At 37.4% G+C, this 15,594-nt stretch overlaps 2 protein-coding genes across 7 annotated transcripts; both read right to left on the reverse strand.

Annotated features, from left to right (window-relative positions):
- Positions 1-589: 589 nt before the first annotated feature.
- On the reverse strand, positions 590-4,690 carry LOC141682926 (uncharacterized). Of its 4 annotated transcripts, XR_012560009.1 has the most exons (6): positions 4,174-4,690; positions 2,711-4,087; positions 2,358-2,626; positions 1,795-2,275; positions 1,573-1,707; positions 590-1,491 (listed from the first exon to the last, which is right to left on the reverse strand). XR_012560009.1 is itself a non-coding variant. In XM_074487611.1 (4 exons), exons 1-4 carry the CDS (start codon positions 4,648-4,650, stop codon positions 1,993-1,995), a joined length of 2,406 nt encoding a protein of 801 aa, XP_074343712.1. In that variant the 5' UTR covers positions 4,651-4,690; the 3' UTR covers positions 590-1,992. The 4 variants fall into 4 exon arrangements, 2 of the variants coding, with proteins under 2 accessions (XP_074343712.1, XP_074343713.1); XR_012560008.1 differs by having other exon boundaries at positions 1,573-2,275; XM_074487611.1 differs by having other exon boundaries at positions 590-2,275.
- A 7,426-nt stretch (positions 4,691-12,116) lies between these two features.
- LOC141687377 (uncharacterized) lies at positions 12,117-15,173 on the reverse strand. 3 transcript variants are annotated; one of them, XR_012560995.1, is made up of 5 exons: positions 14,657-15,173; positions 13,194-14,570; positions 12,841-13,109; positions 12,278-12,758; positions 12,117-12,190 (listed from the first exon to the last, which is right to left on the reverse strand). XR_012560995.1 is itself a non-coding variant. In XM_074492625.1 (4 exons), exons 1-4 carry the CDS (start codon positions 15,131-15,133, stop codon positions 12,476-12,478), a joined length of 2,406 nt encoding a protein of 801 aa, XP_074348726.1. In that variant the 5' UTR covers positions 15,134-15,173; the 3' UTR covers positions 12,124-12,475. The 3 variants fall into 3 exon arrangements, 2 of the variants coding, with proteins under 2 accessions (XP_074348726.1, XP_074348727.1); XM_074492625.1 differs by having other exon boundaries at positions 12,124-12,758; XM_074492626.1 differs by lacking the exons at positions 12,117-12,190; positions 12,841-13,109 and having other exon boundaries at positions 12,593-12,758.
- Between the last annotated feature and the right edge of the window lie 421 nt (positions 15,174-15,594).

Here is a 15,594-nt window from a genome sequence, read left to right on the forward strand (position 1 = left end):
AAAATTACGATTTTTAAAATAAAATTGTACAAAATATCATCTTTCTTTAAAAATACTTTACAAAAATACGATTTACAATTTTTACAGTCAAATTAAAAACTAAAATCAAGTATAAATAAATTCTATTACTTAATTACAATTTATTAATCTTATTTTAAATTGTCTTTTTACAAATAATTTCATAAAATTGTAAAGTGGTAAACTTTTTCTAAATTTTTTTTAATAGTTTTGATAATTTACTTATAAAATTTATTTAAATAAAATGCATCACACTCTTGTATTTAAATTAAAATAAGTACACTTTAAACTCACGAGTCACAAGAGCGCTGTGTTGTATCGCAATTAACAATTACTAAATACTACATTTAATGAATGAGAAGAATATAAATGTAATTTCTGATTGCTGCGTTAAACAAATTTTTACTGCATTAGATTCTCGGAGAACGTAATTAAAAATGAATTTCCAATTCACATTTGGGTTTGTGGTTGTGCTGGTAGGACTACAAATTAGTAGTTGTAGCGTCTTATTGCAGCTTCTCGCTTTTTATCTCCCTTTTCACTTTACTTCTCCTATGTTATTACCTAGAGTAAATTGCAGTTTGCACCCATTATCTTTGGGTGTTTTCTCACTATGGTCTCAAACTACGTTTGTTGACAAGTTGCATTCCAGGTTTTAAGTATCTGTTCATTTTGCACCCCTTTAACCATCTGCCATCCAACATCACCGTTAACGTTAGTACTGTTCAATTTTCAGAAGGATAAATTGGTAATTTGGTTTGCCTAACGGCTATCTAGGCACTTAGCAGTATATATACACAACCCCAATACATATATGATTCATACATCACTTAGCATCTATTTTACAGCCTTCATTTCTTTTCTGTTAATGGCTTGCAGGTGTAACTGTGGGAAGTGGGTATTGGAGGCAACAGCATGGACCTCAACAGCATGGAGGCAACAGCAAAAGAGAGTACTTAGTTCATTACAAATACTGAGAATGAAGATAGTAATTTTATGTAACAGTCGTTACATTTCGATACCAAAATAAACAAATGAGAGTAGCAAAAGAGCACACAATCTCAGTTCATTACAAATACTGAGAATGATTAATGTGTGATTGTATTTGAAATACCAAAATATCACATAATAGTACGCAGAGATTTTATCTTAAAATCACTCCTTTTTCCCCATATTTTCCTGCTTATGCAACCTTGCAGCCTCCAAATTCTTTAAAGATGTGAATTTCTGGCCTTGCACTCGCTGAATCTCAGATGTTTGTGCTGGTGCTTTGAAGGGTTTGACGATGCCTGCATGTGTTGAGGTCTTTAATGGAGATGATCTTTTACTTAGTCCAGCTAGCTGTTTCACTCTTCCGCCTCCAGAACCACCTGACTTTTTTCTACCAATATTGTCTGTTTGTGCTTCTTCATATTTGGCTCTCTGGTTTGTTGCTTCATCTGCCTCTTGTTTGTTCTTTTTCTCATCTAATGCCTGTAATCACATATAGATAAGCCAATTATTAGTGGCCAAACTATTTTGATTTTATAGGTAAGGGTAAGAATAATATTTCACCTTTGCAGAACAGGTTCTGATATTGTGTCCTTCTTCCTTACAGTATGCACACCTGGGAGGCCTTTTTTCTGCTACATTTTCCCGGGTCTGTTCCTCCATATTCTCACACCCTGTTTGGGCTCCTTCATCCAATTTCTGCATATACAATGTTTATTCTTGAACTTTTAACTCGGGTACATGTATTGCTAAATGAAAAGAGTAAAGTTAGTACACAAGTCTAACCTTTTTTGTGCAGGTTCTTGTGTTGTGACCAACCCCTTTGCAGTGACTACACTCTAGACTTGTTCCTATCCTCTTCATCATGTAAGGGTTATTGGCTCTAGTTTGAATGACATCTGATCTAGTATCCCTTTTCTTTTTTGGTCTCCCTGGAGCTACTTTTTTAAGTGGTGGCAATAATGGGGTCTCTTGAGTTTGTTCCTAAAATTCTGGCCCATTAATAGGTTCCAATACATGGCTATAAACTTGCAAGTACCATGTTCTTCTATGGCAGTCATCCATGTATTCTAGTGGGCTTTCTTTTTGAAAAAATATACATGAACATGCATGAAAACAAGGTATACCTGTTAGTTGCCATTTTCTGCATGCGCAAACCTTATTTTTCAGGTCACATACAATCTCATGACCACCATCTGTCATGGTCACATGGTATTTATCAGCACCATTCCAAATTGGCCTTGCTCTAGCTGCCATTTCCATTGCCCTGTATTAAATTATATCAATTGATAGGAAATATAGGAAATCAACAATTATATATGATATCTAAAATTGGTACAAGAAATTACTTGTGAAGCTTTTTCATTGGCTTAGTACAAAATGTAGTGTTCCTCATTTCCATCTTAGTTTTTCTCCTACAAATCCTTTCCAAGCATGTGATATGAATTGATTTGAACATAGTCACAATTCTCATCTCCCTGAATCGATTGATTGCATTATTAAAAACTTCGCAGTTATTGTTGACGAACATGTCGGATTTGCATATATCTCTAAAGGCTGTTCTACTCCATTGTGACTTTGGTTTTGCTATCAACCAAGCATGTGCTTTTGGGGACAACTACAAGTTAAATAACATGTTATTATATGCATACTAACATAGTATATGATGGTGCAAAATGAGTTATTGAGGGAAGAAAAGTACCTTCTTCAACTCATCCATATGCATCTTAAAGAAGTACTCTGTAGTTGCCCTAGCTGCACACCACATAAGCCTCCTCACTCCAATACTTTTATGTTCCTTGTGCAAATTCCTGTATAAGTGCATAACGCAAAAACGATGCTCAGCCTCCGGAACGTGCGATTCTAGTGCATTTACCAGGCCTTTTTGCCTATCAGAAATAAAGGTGTAGGTGGCAGCATTAGAAATTCTTAGGTCATCTTTCAACAGACCTATAAACCATCCCCAACTATCATTATTTTCGGCTTCGACTTGGGCCCAAGCAAGTGGATACATGCCGTCATTTGGGTCAGTTACAACTGCTGTTAAAAGGATCCCACCTAATGGGCCTCGAAGGTGACAGCCATCTAACCCAATTATTGGTCTACAACCATCCAAAAAACCCTCCTTTAATGGGCCAAGGCAAACATAAAAACGCTTAAATCTTCTTGCTTCTTCTCCTAGTCCAGTAGGCTCAGACATTATCTTAACAGTTGATGTTGGCATCTGTCTTCTAACTTCATTTCCATATATAAACAGTTGTCCATACTCAGCTTCATGCTTTCCAATAATGTTCTCTCTGGCTTTTTTCAGTGCCCTATAAATCATAGATGTAGAGATCTTGCATTTCAGGTCATTAACCACCTTCAAATGAAAAGCATTGGTTGGCCATGTAGGGTTCATTCGAATCTCATCTTCATACTTATTTGCAATCCATGTGGAATTGACACACTTCTGCTCCCAAGTTGGATTGCAAGTGTGTCTGTTGTATAATGTTTTTATTTGGATGGTAGCTGACCTTTTCTGTTTAATCCCATAGCACTTCCACTCACAACCAGCAGCACACACCCACTTGATCTTGTCTGATAAGTTCTTCCTTAATCTGATAGGCCTTTGGTGAACAATGGCATGCTTCCTTATGGCTGCTCTGAAAACAGCCCCACTGGTAAACAACATCCCAAGTGCAAATTGAGGGTCATCCATCCCAGTGATTTCATTGTATTCTGGGTACTGAATGTCAGCTTCATCACAAGAAGAGACAGCCATTCTTTCATCTGCAGAATTCCAACTATCTTCTGAACTAGAATCTTCAAACTCATATTGTGTAGCTGGTGCATCTTCAGGGGTTGAATTCATATTTTCTTCAACATCTGGAACTGTTTGAGGTGGTGCATCTTCTTCTGATGGCACTTGTTGATCTTCAACAAAATTTGTAGACCCTTCAATTCTTTTATGTGCTTTCTTCCTTGAAACTGACTGGTTCTTTGCTCTTTTTACTTTGCAACTCTCCTTAACTTCAGTTTCAACTGGATCACCGTCATCCAATATTACAGGAGTGTCTTCTGTATTTTTAAACAGTCCCTGTGAGAATACAAAGAGAAAATACAAATTTAAAATTCATATGTAACCTTCTACAATGATTAACAAAGGGTTACTCTAATTATTACCCTTAACATGGAAAATCTTCCTCTCTTTCTGGTCCTGTATGGAGGATTAGGAGGAGGGATTCTCTTCTTCTTTTTTGGAGTCTTCTCTACTTCACTGTCAGTTGAATCTAAGTTAGAGTTGTCCCCTTGAAAACTGTCATTATCCTCCTCATCCTCCCCTTGTGCAGGCACATCTTCATCCTCTTTTTCTATGGGTACAATATGATCCTCTGCCTCATCAATCATTTGACTTACTCTTTTTTCTTTTTCATCCACCAACAGTTGTGTGAAGGAGAAATCATCCCATTCACAATTCCAATTTCTAAAGGTCCTAGCAGTGGCATACACTCGCAATAATTTTGTGTAAACCAACATATCAGTCAAATTTCCAACATGTTCTTCATTTTCAATTGACATCAATCCAACAGACAATTCTACTTCTGGTAAGCAATACCACAAATCAAAATCCCCTTTTTTCAACCCTACTTCTACACACATCGATTCAAGTTCTTTCAAACCAAAATCTCCACCATGGTAATGTTTAATTGAGCACATAACAAAATACGATATTTCTCCACTAACATATGACTTAACAGATTCATCTAAATCCCCACCATGGTATAGTTTAATTGTAAAGTGGATTGAATATTCTGTAAAATACATTAAATTAAAGAGTAACCATATGAACCAAACAAATATCAAATACAAAATTACATCAATATCACTTAAACAAATAATTCGAATATAAAGAGGACCACCACTTAAACAAATAATTCTTTACTTAAAACCCTAAAAGACATGCATGCAACCCTAATTCAAATATAAAGAGGAAGTATTACCTCCATACTCGGGTGTTTCAGACCCCCCAATCAGTTTTGGTTCTAGGATTAGTGGTATTTCTTCATCTGCTTTCACAACTTCACTCCAATATTCGTTTGGAACTTCAGCCCAAGTAGTGCTACCATCACCAACAACCCGTAAACGGCCTCGCATCGTAATTAACCAGTCACCGTAATTCGATTTTCTAAGTATTTAGGTATATTTTAGGGATTAAGAAAGAGGTATTTAGTTTCAATGTTGATAGTTTCAGGGAAGAGGAAAGAGCGTATGATAGTTTCAATGATGACGCTATACAAATTGGGGATTAGGGGTATTTTGTTTAATTACCAATTATACCCCTGACAGTTCTAACGTTAACGGTGATGTTGGATGGTAAATGACTGAAGGGGTGCAAAATGAACAGATACTTAAAATCTGGAGTGCAACTTGTCAAGAAACGTAGTTTGAGATCATAGTGAGAAAACACCCAAAGATAATGGGTGCAAACTGCAATTTACTCTTAAACATTAGACAAGGAACTGTAGATGCCTGATACAAATTTTAATTAAGGGGACATGGCTATCGGTATTACTTAACTGTTCTGTTCTGTGACTTCTGTCATTATATATGCAACAAAAATATATATCTAGACTGTATTTACTATTTAGGTTTTCACTTTCCAGGCAGAATTTAATCATGCTTTTGACGGTAATGAGGCTATACATGAGCTCTGTAATTCATATTGCATAAAATGTAATCATCCATGTAATTCTAGCCAATCAATGCTCATTGTGTCGATGCCCATGGCTCTTCTTCGAGTTCTGTTGGTTGAACTCCTTAAGATTTAAAGTGGTATTGTAAAGTGATGTTAGTAGACAGCATGAACCAGGTAAATGCCTATTTTTAGGATGCCTACGCTTAATGATGTTTGCTTAAGAATAATAATACTATTAATATTAATAATAAAATAATTATAATTAGAAATGTAGCAGAAAGACGTAAATGAGTGTTCCTTGTGTTCTTTTCCTTTATTTGGGTGCATAACCCTTGGTAAATTTCTCCTCCGCCCAAGATAGAATATTATGTTAAGTCTTACCTTACAACTGATTGATATTGAGGTGGTGGTGTATGAAGGGACAGTCAGAGAAAAACCATCAGACAAGAAAGAAGCTCGCCAATTTATCAAAGGTAAGCTACATTGACTTCTTTAGTTCTATATATTACATAGTTTAAAACTTGTGGTGGAACTTGTTTTACAGGATATTCTGGTGGTCAGGCCTCAGTAGTCGGATCTGATGTAGTGAGCAACCTTACTACTGGGAAAAGAATGAGAGGATGGGATAGGTGCGAGGTAAGTATATATGTAACTTGTATGGTGTATTCTTCACAGTATCTCTGGTGAATATTAAGGTAATTCATAAGCTCTGATGATTTTAATTTGAGGTTCTCTAACTAGCTGCCATGTTGTTGCAGGTTTATTTTCATGAAATACCCGGTGAAGTTATCGATAGCCTGGTAAATACCAAAAAGTTGTGACACTTTGTTAGCAATATTAACTCTAATAAGACAACAGTTAAAGACAGCTGTCTATATTCAGGAAAAGAACAAATAGCTGATACTGGTGGGGACCTGTAGTACTCAGGTTGTTAGAATTGTGGAATTCAGGGATGTAAGGCTCAGACATTTTATTTGTATCAAGAAGTCTCAAAAGATGTAACCCAGTTTTTAATGTTTTGAATGAGAATGTAGCCATCTCTCAAATATCTCTCTTCTTTACTGCATTACTATACTCAAACCTATAACCTTATAATCTTTAATAAAACTATCATGGTATCAGAGCTTTCAATCGGTTTTTGGTCCAATCTTTCTATTCCCATCAGCCTTTAAAATTTTCTGCCCTGGATCAGATCTATCAACAATGGCATCTTACTCTGCAGTTGCATCAGGGAGCACCTCAACAGGAAGTATGTCTACTACCATGGACCCTCTACATCCATACTATCTGCATCCATCTGATAATCCAGGTATGAACCTTACCAATATCACTCTGAATGAGAATAATTATTCACAATGGAGCAGATCTATGGAACTTGCATTATCTGCTAAATTTAAACTGGGCTTTATTGATGGTAGCTACACTCAACCTGCTGCAAATAATAGTCTTTTAATTCATTGGAAACGTTGTAATCACATGGTTATATCTTGGATATTGAATGCTGTTAGTAGTGACATCAGGAATAGCATAGTTTACATGAATTCTGCTAAGGCTATCTGGGATGACCTAGAAGTCCGGTATGCTCAAAGCAATATGCCTAAACTATTTCATCTTCGCAAAGAATTAAGTCAGGTGTCTCAAGGGAACCTCTCTGTAGCTTCCTATTTTACCAAATTTAAAACCCTTGTTGATGAACTAGATTGTTTAACATCCAAACCCACTTGTACCTGTGCCAAATGCACTTGTGGGATTAATGCTAAACTAGCTGCCTTTGAACAAGCTGGTATGTTGACCCTATTCTTGATGGGTCTCAGTGATCAATTCACCCATATTCGAGGACAAATCCTAATGATGAAACCAGTTCCCACATTAAGCCAGTCTTATGCTATGCTGCTTCAAGAAGAAAACCAAAGGGAAATCTCTAATTACAGTCATCTAAACTCTGGAAATACAGCCTTGTCTGCGCGGTATACTCCTAGTAGAAACCCTCAACCAAGATCTGATATGACGGGATATAAGCCTTCTCCAGGAAACAAAAAATTTGGTCCCGAGTCTCAAGCTGTATGTGAAGTTTGTCATTTGACAGGTCATACCAAAGAGAAGTGTTATTGTGTTCATGGTTATCCATCATGGCACAAGCTTTTTGGCAAACCTAAACCCAAGCCTAAATTTGGTAATGCTCGAGCAATGAGTACAACTCAACAGATCTCCTCTAATGATCAAGTAAGCCTGGATTCAGGGAAACAAAACTACAGTGGAGACTCTGTGACAGCTGTTTCCAAGGAAACAACATGCGGTCTCTCAGAAATTCAATACAATCAGTTGATGCAGATGGTACAAGCTAATATGAGGAATACTCATCTAGACACCCAGAATGCTAACTGGACTGGTCACTCTACCAACTCTGTGCACTTTGCAGGTACATTTCTTCATAAAAGTAATAATGTTTCTGAGCTTCAATCCTGTTTTAAAAATCAGTGGATTCTAGACTCTGGGGCAACTGATCATGTCACACCTCATGTTCATATGTTGACTAATGTTCAACCTTGCCATTCCCAACTTCATTTACCTAATGGCCAAACTGCTATAGTTACTCACATTGGCAATATTCATCTCTCACCTGATATCATACTTGAGTCAGTCCTCTGTGTGCCATCCTTCACTTACAACTTGCTGTCAATTTATAAACTCCTGTTCACTTCAAACTATACCATTTCCTTTACTAACTCTATTTGCACTCTCCAGGACCTTACCAGGAGGAAGGCAATAGAGATTGGTAGACTCAAGGATGGCCTGTACTTGTTAAATCAAACCTCTTTAAATAAGTACTCTGAGAATACTCTCATTTGTAATAATGTTGTTTCACACTCTGTGTCTGTAGAACTTTTACATGCCAGACTTGGTCATGTACCTCTGAAAGTTTTAAAACTTCTTGATATTAATTGTTCAATGCATGAATTACCTGTTTGTGATACATGTCATCTTGCTAAACAACATCGTTTGAAATTTGATAATAGCTCTTCTGAAAGCTTGTCTCTGTTTGATATTCTACATGTTGATTTATGGGGTCCCTATAAGTGTAAAACTCAGGGTAATTGCACTTATTTTCTCACTATTGTTGAAGATAAGTCTAGAAGCACCTGGATTTTTCTTCTAGCTGATAAAGCTCAAGTTCCCAACTTACTTCATGAATTTATTATTCATGTTAACACTCAGTTCCATGTCATTCCTAAAGTTCTAAGAACCGACAATGGGACTGAATTTGTGAATAGAGAACTCAACCATACGTTGTCCAACTTTGGCATAATTCACCAGAAATCTTGTGTCTATACCCCTCAACAGAATGGAATTGTTGAGAGGAAACACAGACATCTCTTAAATGTAGCTAGAGCCTTAAGGACTCATGCTGGTCTTCCATTACAGTTTTGGGGGGATTGTCTCATGACAGCCACATACTTGATAAACAGAACCCCTACTCCTCTTCTTCAAGGAAAATCTCCTTATGAGATTCTGTATGATAAAGCGCCTCAATATTCTCATCTCAGAATTTTTGGCTCCCTTTGCTATGCTACTATTTTACCTAAGCCTTCTGATAAATTCAGCCCTAGAGCCATTAAAGGGGTGTTCCTTGGCTATCCCTATGCTACAAAAGGGTACAAAGTCCTGGACTTAGAATCAAGGAAACTTATTATCTCTAGAGATGTTCAGTTTATAGAACACATTTTTCCCTTCAGAAGTATCACATCCCAAGTTAATGACAAGTGGTTTCCTCAACTCAACCAATATGCAGATATTGAACCTTTACAATCAGAGGTCTCATCTGCAAACAACTCTCCCCAAACAGCCTCACCACCATCCACTCCTCCAACTGTTCCTACTGAAACTTCTTCTCCTGCTCCCAACCTTCAAGTTATTACTCCACCTGCACCTCTCAGACCTGTTAGGTCCAAACAAGTCCCAGTGAAGTACAAAGACTATGTTGGAGTCCCTTTCCAGAGTAATCAAGTTCATCTCTCCAATATGCCATCATTTCTCCCCTCATACACCTCTTTTCTAGCTACTGTTGCTAAAATTCCAGAACCATACACTTATCAACAAGCTGTTCAATACCCAGAATGGTGCACTGCTATGTCTATTGAGCTGGCAGCTCTTGAAGCCAACAAAACCTGGGTTGTTACACCTCTACCTAAAACCAAGAAAGTTGTGGGCTGCAAGTGGATTTACAAAGTAAAGTATCTGTCAGATGGATCAGTTGAAAGACTAAAAGCTAGACTTGTAGCAAAAGGTTTCACTCAAACTGCAGGAGTAGATTATTTCGAAACCTTTGCTCCTGTAGTAAAAATGAAAACCTTAAGAACGGTGCTCACGGTAGCAGCAATGAAGGGATGGAATATAACTCAGCTAGATGTGAATAATGCTTTCCTACACGGTGAGTTGGAGGAAGAGGTATACATGACTTTACCTCCTGGTTATTTTCCTCCATCACAAGTGCTAAATAGGTATCCCTCTCAGTACCTAGTATGCAAACTGCTCAAGTCCATATATGGACTCAAGCAGGCCCCTAGGAAATGGCACCTAAAACTAGCAGCTGCCTTGGTCAGGTTTGGATTCAAACAGTCTCACAGTGATAACAGTATGTTTGTATTCACTACCTCCTCCTCTATTACTGTTCTTCTGGTGTATGTAGATGACATGGTCCTCACTGGAAGTGACAACACCACTCTAGACTCTGTTAAACAATTTCTTGCTTCTCAGTTCAGTATAAAGGATTTAGGCCATCTCAAATATTTCTTGGGGATAGAACTGGCTAGATCATCTGCAGGTATCTATCTACATCAAAACAAATATACCCAAGACTTGTTATCTGATATAGGGCTCAGTAATTGTAAACCCTCTATAATACCTATAGAGCAAAACCATAATCTACTCAGGGACACTCAAGATCAGCCGGATATTCCAGATGTGCCTTTGTATAGAAGAATGATAGGGAGACTAATCTATTTAACCATAACCAGGCCAGATATTACATACACTGTTAATACTCTGGCTCAGTTCATGTCTAATCCTAAAGAATGTCATTACCAAGCTGCTGTCAAACTTCTCAAATACCTTAAAGGCACATGTGGTCAAGGTATACTCCTATCTGCTACCTCTACATTCAAACTGAATGCATACTGTGATGCTGACTGGGGAGCATGTCAAATTACAAGGAGGTCTATCACTGGTTTTTGCATAACTCTTGGAGATTCCTTAATTGCCTGGAAAAGTAAAAAGCAGTCTACGGTCTCAAGATCATCAGCAGAAGCAGAATACAGGGCCATGGCAGATACTACATGTGAAATCACATGGTTACTATCTTTACTCTCTGACTTGCATATTCACAACAGTGGTCCAGCTACTCTCTTTTGTGACAATCAGTCAGCCTTACACATTGCTTCCAACCCTGTCTTCCATGAGAGGACAAAACATATAGAAATTGACTGTCACCTGGTAAGGGAGAAGTTACTAAAAGGGGTGATCATAACTGCCTATCTTCCAACTCTGCAGCAACCAGCAGATCTCTTAACTAAAGCTCTTGCTTCTCAACATCTGCACTATCTGTTATCCAAGATTGGAGTTGTTAATTTCTTTCCAACTACTATCCTGAAGGGGGATGTTAGCAATATTAACTCTAATAAGACAACAGTTAAAGACAGCTGTCTATATTCAGGAAAAGAACAAATAGCTGATACTGGTGGGGACCTGTAGTACTCAGGTTGTTAGAATTGTGGAATTCAGGGATGTAAGGCTCAGACATTTTATTTGTATCAAGAAGTCTCAAAAGATGTAACCCAGTTTTTAATGTTTTGAATGAGAATGTAGCCATCTCTCAAATATCTCTCTTCTTTACTGCATTACTATACTCAAACCTATAACCTTATAATCTTTAATAAAACTATCATGGTATCAGAGCTTTCAATCGGTTTTTGGTCCAATCTTTCTATTCCCATCAGCCTTTAAAATTTTCTGCCCTGGATCAGATCTATCAACAATGGCATCTTACTCTGCAGTTGCATCAGGGAGCACCTCAACAGGAAGTATGTCTACTACCATGGACCCTCTACATCCATACTATCTGCATCCATCTGATAATCCAGGTATGAACCTTACCAATATCACTCTGAATGAGAATAATTATTCACAATGGAGCAGATCTATGGAACTTGCATTATCTGCTAAATTTAAACTGGGCTTTATTGATGGTAGCTACACTCAACCTGCTGCAAATAATAGTCTTTTAATTCATTGGAAACGTTGTAATCACATGGTTATATCTTGGATATTGAATGCTGTTAGTAGTGACATCAGGAATAGCATAGTTTACATGAATTCTGCTAAGGCTATCTGGGATGACCTAGAAGTCCGGTATGCTCAAAGCAATATGCCTAAACTTTTTTCTGCTACATTTTCCCGGGTCTGTTCCTCCATATTCTCACACCCTGTTTGGGCTCCTTCATCCAATTTCTGCATATACAATGTTTATTCTTGAACTTTTAACTCGGGTACATGTATTGCTAAATGAAAAGAGTAAAGTTAGTACACAAGTCTAACCTTTTTTGTGCAGGTTCTTGTGTTGTGACCAACCCCTTTGCAGTGACTACACTCTAGACTTGTTCCTATCCTCTTCATCATGTAAGGGTTATTGGCTCTAGTTTGAATGACATCTGATCTAGTATCCCTTTTCTTTTTTGGTCTCCCTGGAGCTACTTTTTTAAGTGGTGGCAATAATGGGGTCTCTTGAGTTTGTTCCTAAAATTCTGGCCCATTAATAGGTTCCAATACATGGCTATAAACTTGCAAGTACCATGTTCTTCTATGGCAGTCATCCATGTATTCTAGTGGGCTTTCTTTTTGAAAAAATATACATGAACATGCATGAAAACAAGGTATACCTGTTAGTTGCCATTTTCTGCATGCGCAAACCTTATTTTTCAGGTCACATACAATCTCATGACCACCATCTGTCATGGTCACATGGTATTTATCAGCACCATTCCAAATTGGCCTTGCTCTAGCTGCCATTTCCATTGCCCTGTATTAAATTATATCAATTGATAGGAAATATAGGAAATCAACAATTATATATGATATCTAAAATTGGTACAAGAAATTACTTGTGAAGCTTTTTCATTGGCTTAGTACAAAATGTAGTGTTCCTCATTTCCATCTTAGTTTTTCTCCTACAAATCCTTTCCAAGCATGTGATATGAATTGATTTGAACATAGTCACAATTCTCATCTCCCTGAATCGATTGATTGCATTATTAAAAACTTCGCAGTTATTGTTGACGAACATGTCGGATTTGCATATATCTCTAAAGGCTGTTCTACTCCATTGTGACTTTGGTTTTGCTATCAACCAAGCATGTGCTTTTGGGGACAACTACAAGTTAAATAACATGTTATTATATGCATACTAACATAGTATATGATGGTGCAAAATGAGTTATTGAGGGAAGAAAAGTACCTTCTTCAACTCATCCATATGCATCTTAAAGAAGTACTCTGTAGTTGCCCTAGCTGCACACCACATAAGCCTCCTCACTCCAATACTTTTATGTTCCTTGTGCAAATTCCTGTATAAGTGCATAACGCAAAAACGATGCTCAGCCTCCGGAACGTGCGATTCTAGTGCATTTACCAGGCCTTTTTGCCTATCAGAAATAAAGGTGTAGGTGGCAGCATTAGAAATTCTTAGGTCATCTTTCAACAGACCTATAAACCATCCCCAACTATCATTATTTTCGGCTTCGACTTGGGCCCAAGCAAGTGGATACATGCCGTCATTTGGGTCAGTTACAACTGCTGTTAAAAGGATCCCACCTAATGGGCCTCGAAGGTGACAGCCATCTAACCCAATTATTGGTCTACAACCATCCAAAAAACCCTCCTTTAATGGGCCAAGGCAAACATAAAAACGCTTAAATCTTCTTGCTTCTTCTCCTAGTCCAGTAGGCTCAGACATTATCTTAACAGTTGATGTTGGCATCTGTCTTCTAACTTCATTTCCATATATAAACAGTTGTCCATACTCAGCTTCATGCTTTCCAATAATGTTCTCTCTGGCTTTTTTCAGTGCCCTATAAATCATAGATGTAGAGATCTTGCATTTCAGGTCATTAACCACCTTCAAATGAAAAGCATTGGTTGGCCATGTAGGGTTCATTCGAATCTCATCTTCATACTTATTTGCAATCCATGTGGAATTGACACACTTCTGCTCCCAAGTTGGATTGCAAGTGTGTCTGTTGTATAATGTTTTTATTTGGATGGTAGCTGACCTTTTCTGTTTAATCCCATAGCACTTCCACTCACAACCAGCAGCACACACCCACTTGATCTTGTCTGATAAGTTCTTCCTTAATCTGATAGGCCTTTGGTGAACAATGGCATGCTTCCTTATGGCTGCTCTGAAAACAGCCCCACTGGTAAACAACATCCCAAGTGCAAATTGAGGGTCATCCATCCCAGTGATTTCATTGTATTCTGGGTACTGAATGTCAGCTTCATCACAAGAAGAGACAGCCATTCTTTCATCTGCAGAATTCCAACTATCTTCTGAACTAGAATCTTCAAACTCATATTGTGTAGCTGGTGCATCTTCAGGGGTTGAATTCATATTTTCTTCAACATCTGGAACTGTTTGAGGTGGTGCATCTTCTTCTGATGGCACTTGTTGATCTTCAACAAAATTTGTAGACCCTTCAATTCTTTTATGTGCTTTCTTCCTTGAAACTGACTGGTTCTTTGCTCTTTTTACTTTGCAACTCTCCTTAACTTCAGTTTCAACTGGATCACCGTCATCCAATATTACAGGAGTGTCTTCTGTATTTTTAAACAGTCCCTGTGAGAATACAAAGAGAAAATACAAATTTAAAATTCATATGTAACCTTCTACAATGATTAACAAAGGGTTACTCTAATTATTACCCTTAACATGGAAAATCTTCCTCTCTTTCTGGTCCTGTATGGAGGATTAGGAGGAGGGATTCTCTTCTTCTTTTTTGGAGTCTTCTCTACTTCACTGTCAGTTGAATCTAAGTTAGAGTTGTCCCCTTGAAAACTGTCATTATCCTCCTCATCCTCCCCTTGTGCAGGCACATCTTCATCCTCTTTTTCTATGGGTACAATATGATCCTCTGCCTCATCAATCATTTGACTTACTCTTTTTTCTTTTTCATCCACCAACAGTTGTGTGAAGGAGAAATCATCCCATTCACAATTCCAATTTCTAAAGGTCCTAGCAGTGGCATACACTCGCAATAATTTTGTGTAAACCAACATATCAGTCAAATTTCCAACATGTTCTTCATTTTCAATTGACATCAATCCAACAGACAATTCTACTTCTGGTAAGCAATACCACAAATCAAAATCCCCTTTTTTCAACCCTACTTCTACACACATCGATTCAAGTTCTTTCAAACCAAAATCTCCACCATGGTAATGTTTAATTGAGCACATAACAAAATACGATATTTCTCCACTAACATATGACTTAACAGATTCATCTAAATCCCCACCATGGTATAGTTTAATTGTAAAGTGGATTGAATATTCTGTAAAATACATTAAATTAAAGAGTAACCATATGAACCAAACAAATATCAAATACAAAATTACATCAATATCACTTAAACAAATAATTCGAATATAAAGAGGACCACCACTTAAACAAATAATTCTTTACTTAAAACCCTAAAAGACATGCATGCAACCCTAATTCAAATATAAAGAGGAAGTATTACCTCCATACTCGGGTGTTTCAGACCCCCCAATCAGTTTTGGTTCTAGGATTAGTGGTATTTCTTCATCTGCTTTCACAACTTCACTCCAATATTCGTTTGGAACTTCAGCCCAAGTAGTGC

Source organism: Apium graveolens, chromosome 9, assembly GCF_009905375.1.
Source record: "Apium graveolens cultivar Ventura chromosome 9, ASM990537v1, whole genome shotgun sequence".
NCBI classification, from domain to species: Eukaryota; Viridiplantae; Streptophyta; class Magnoliopsida; order Apiales; family Apiaceae; genus Apium; species Apium graveolens.

Coding starts and splice junctions, on each gene's coding strand:
- LOC141682926 (XM_074487611.1), bottom strand. CDS start 4,650: ATGTGTGTAGAAGTAGGGTTGAAAAAAGGGGATTTTGATTTGTGGTAT. Junction 4,088..4,173: donor GAAGATTTTCCATGTTAAGG/GTAATAATTAGA, acceptor GTATTCTCACAG/GGACTGTTTAAAAATACAGA. Junction 2,276..2,357: donor CCAATGAAAAAGCTTCACAA/GTAATTTCTTGT, acceptor AATTTAATACAG/GGCAATGGAAATGGCAGCTA.
- LOC141687377 (XM_074492625.1), bottom strand. CDS start 15,133: ATGTGTGTAGAAGTAGGGTTGAAAAAAGGGGATTTTGATTTGTGGTAT. Junction 13,110..13,193: donor ATATGGATGAGTTGAAGAAG/GTACTTTTCTTC, acceptor TTTAACTTGTAG/TTGTCCCCAAAAGCACATGC. Junction 12,759..12,840: donor CCAATGAAAAAGCTTCACAA/GTAATTTCTTGT, acceptor AATTTAATACAG/GGCAATGGAAATGGCAGCTA.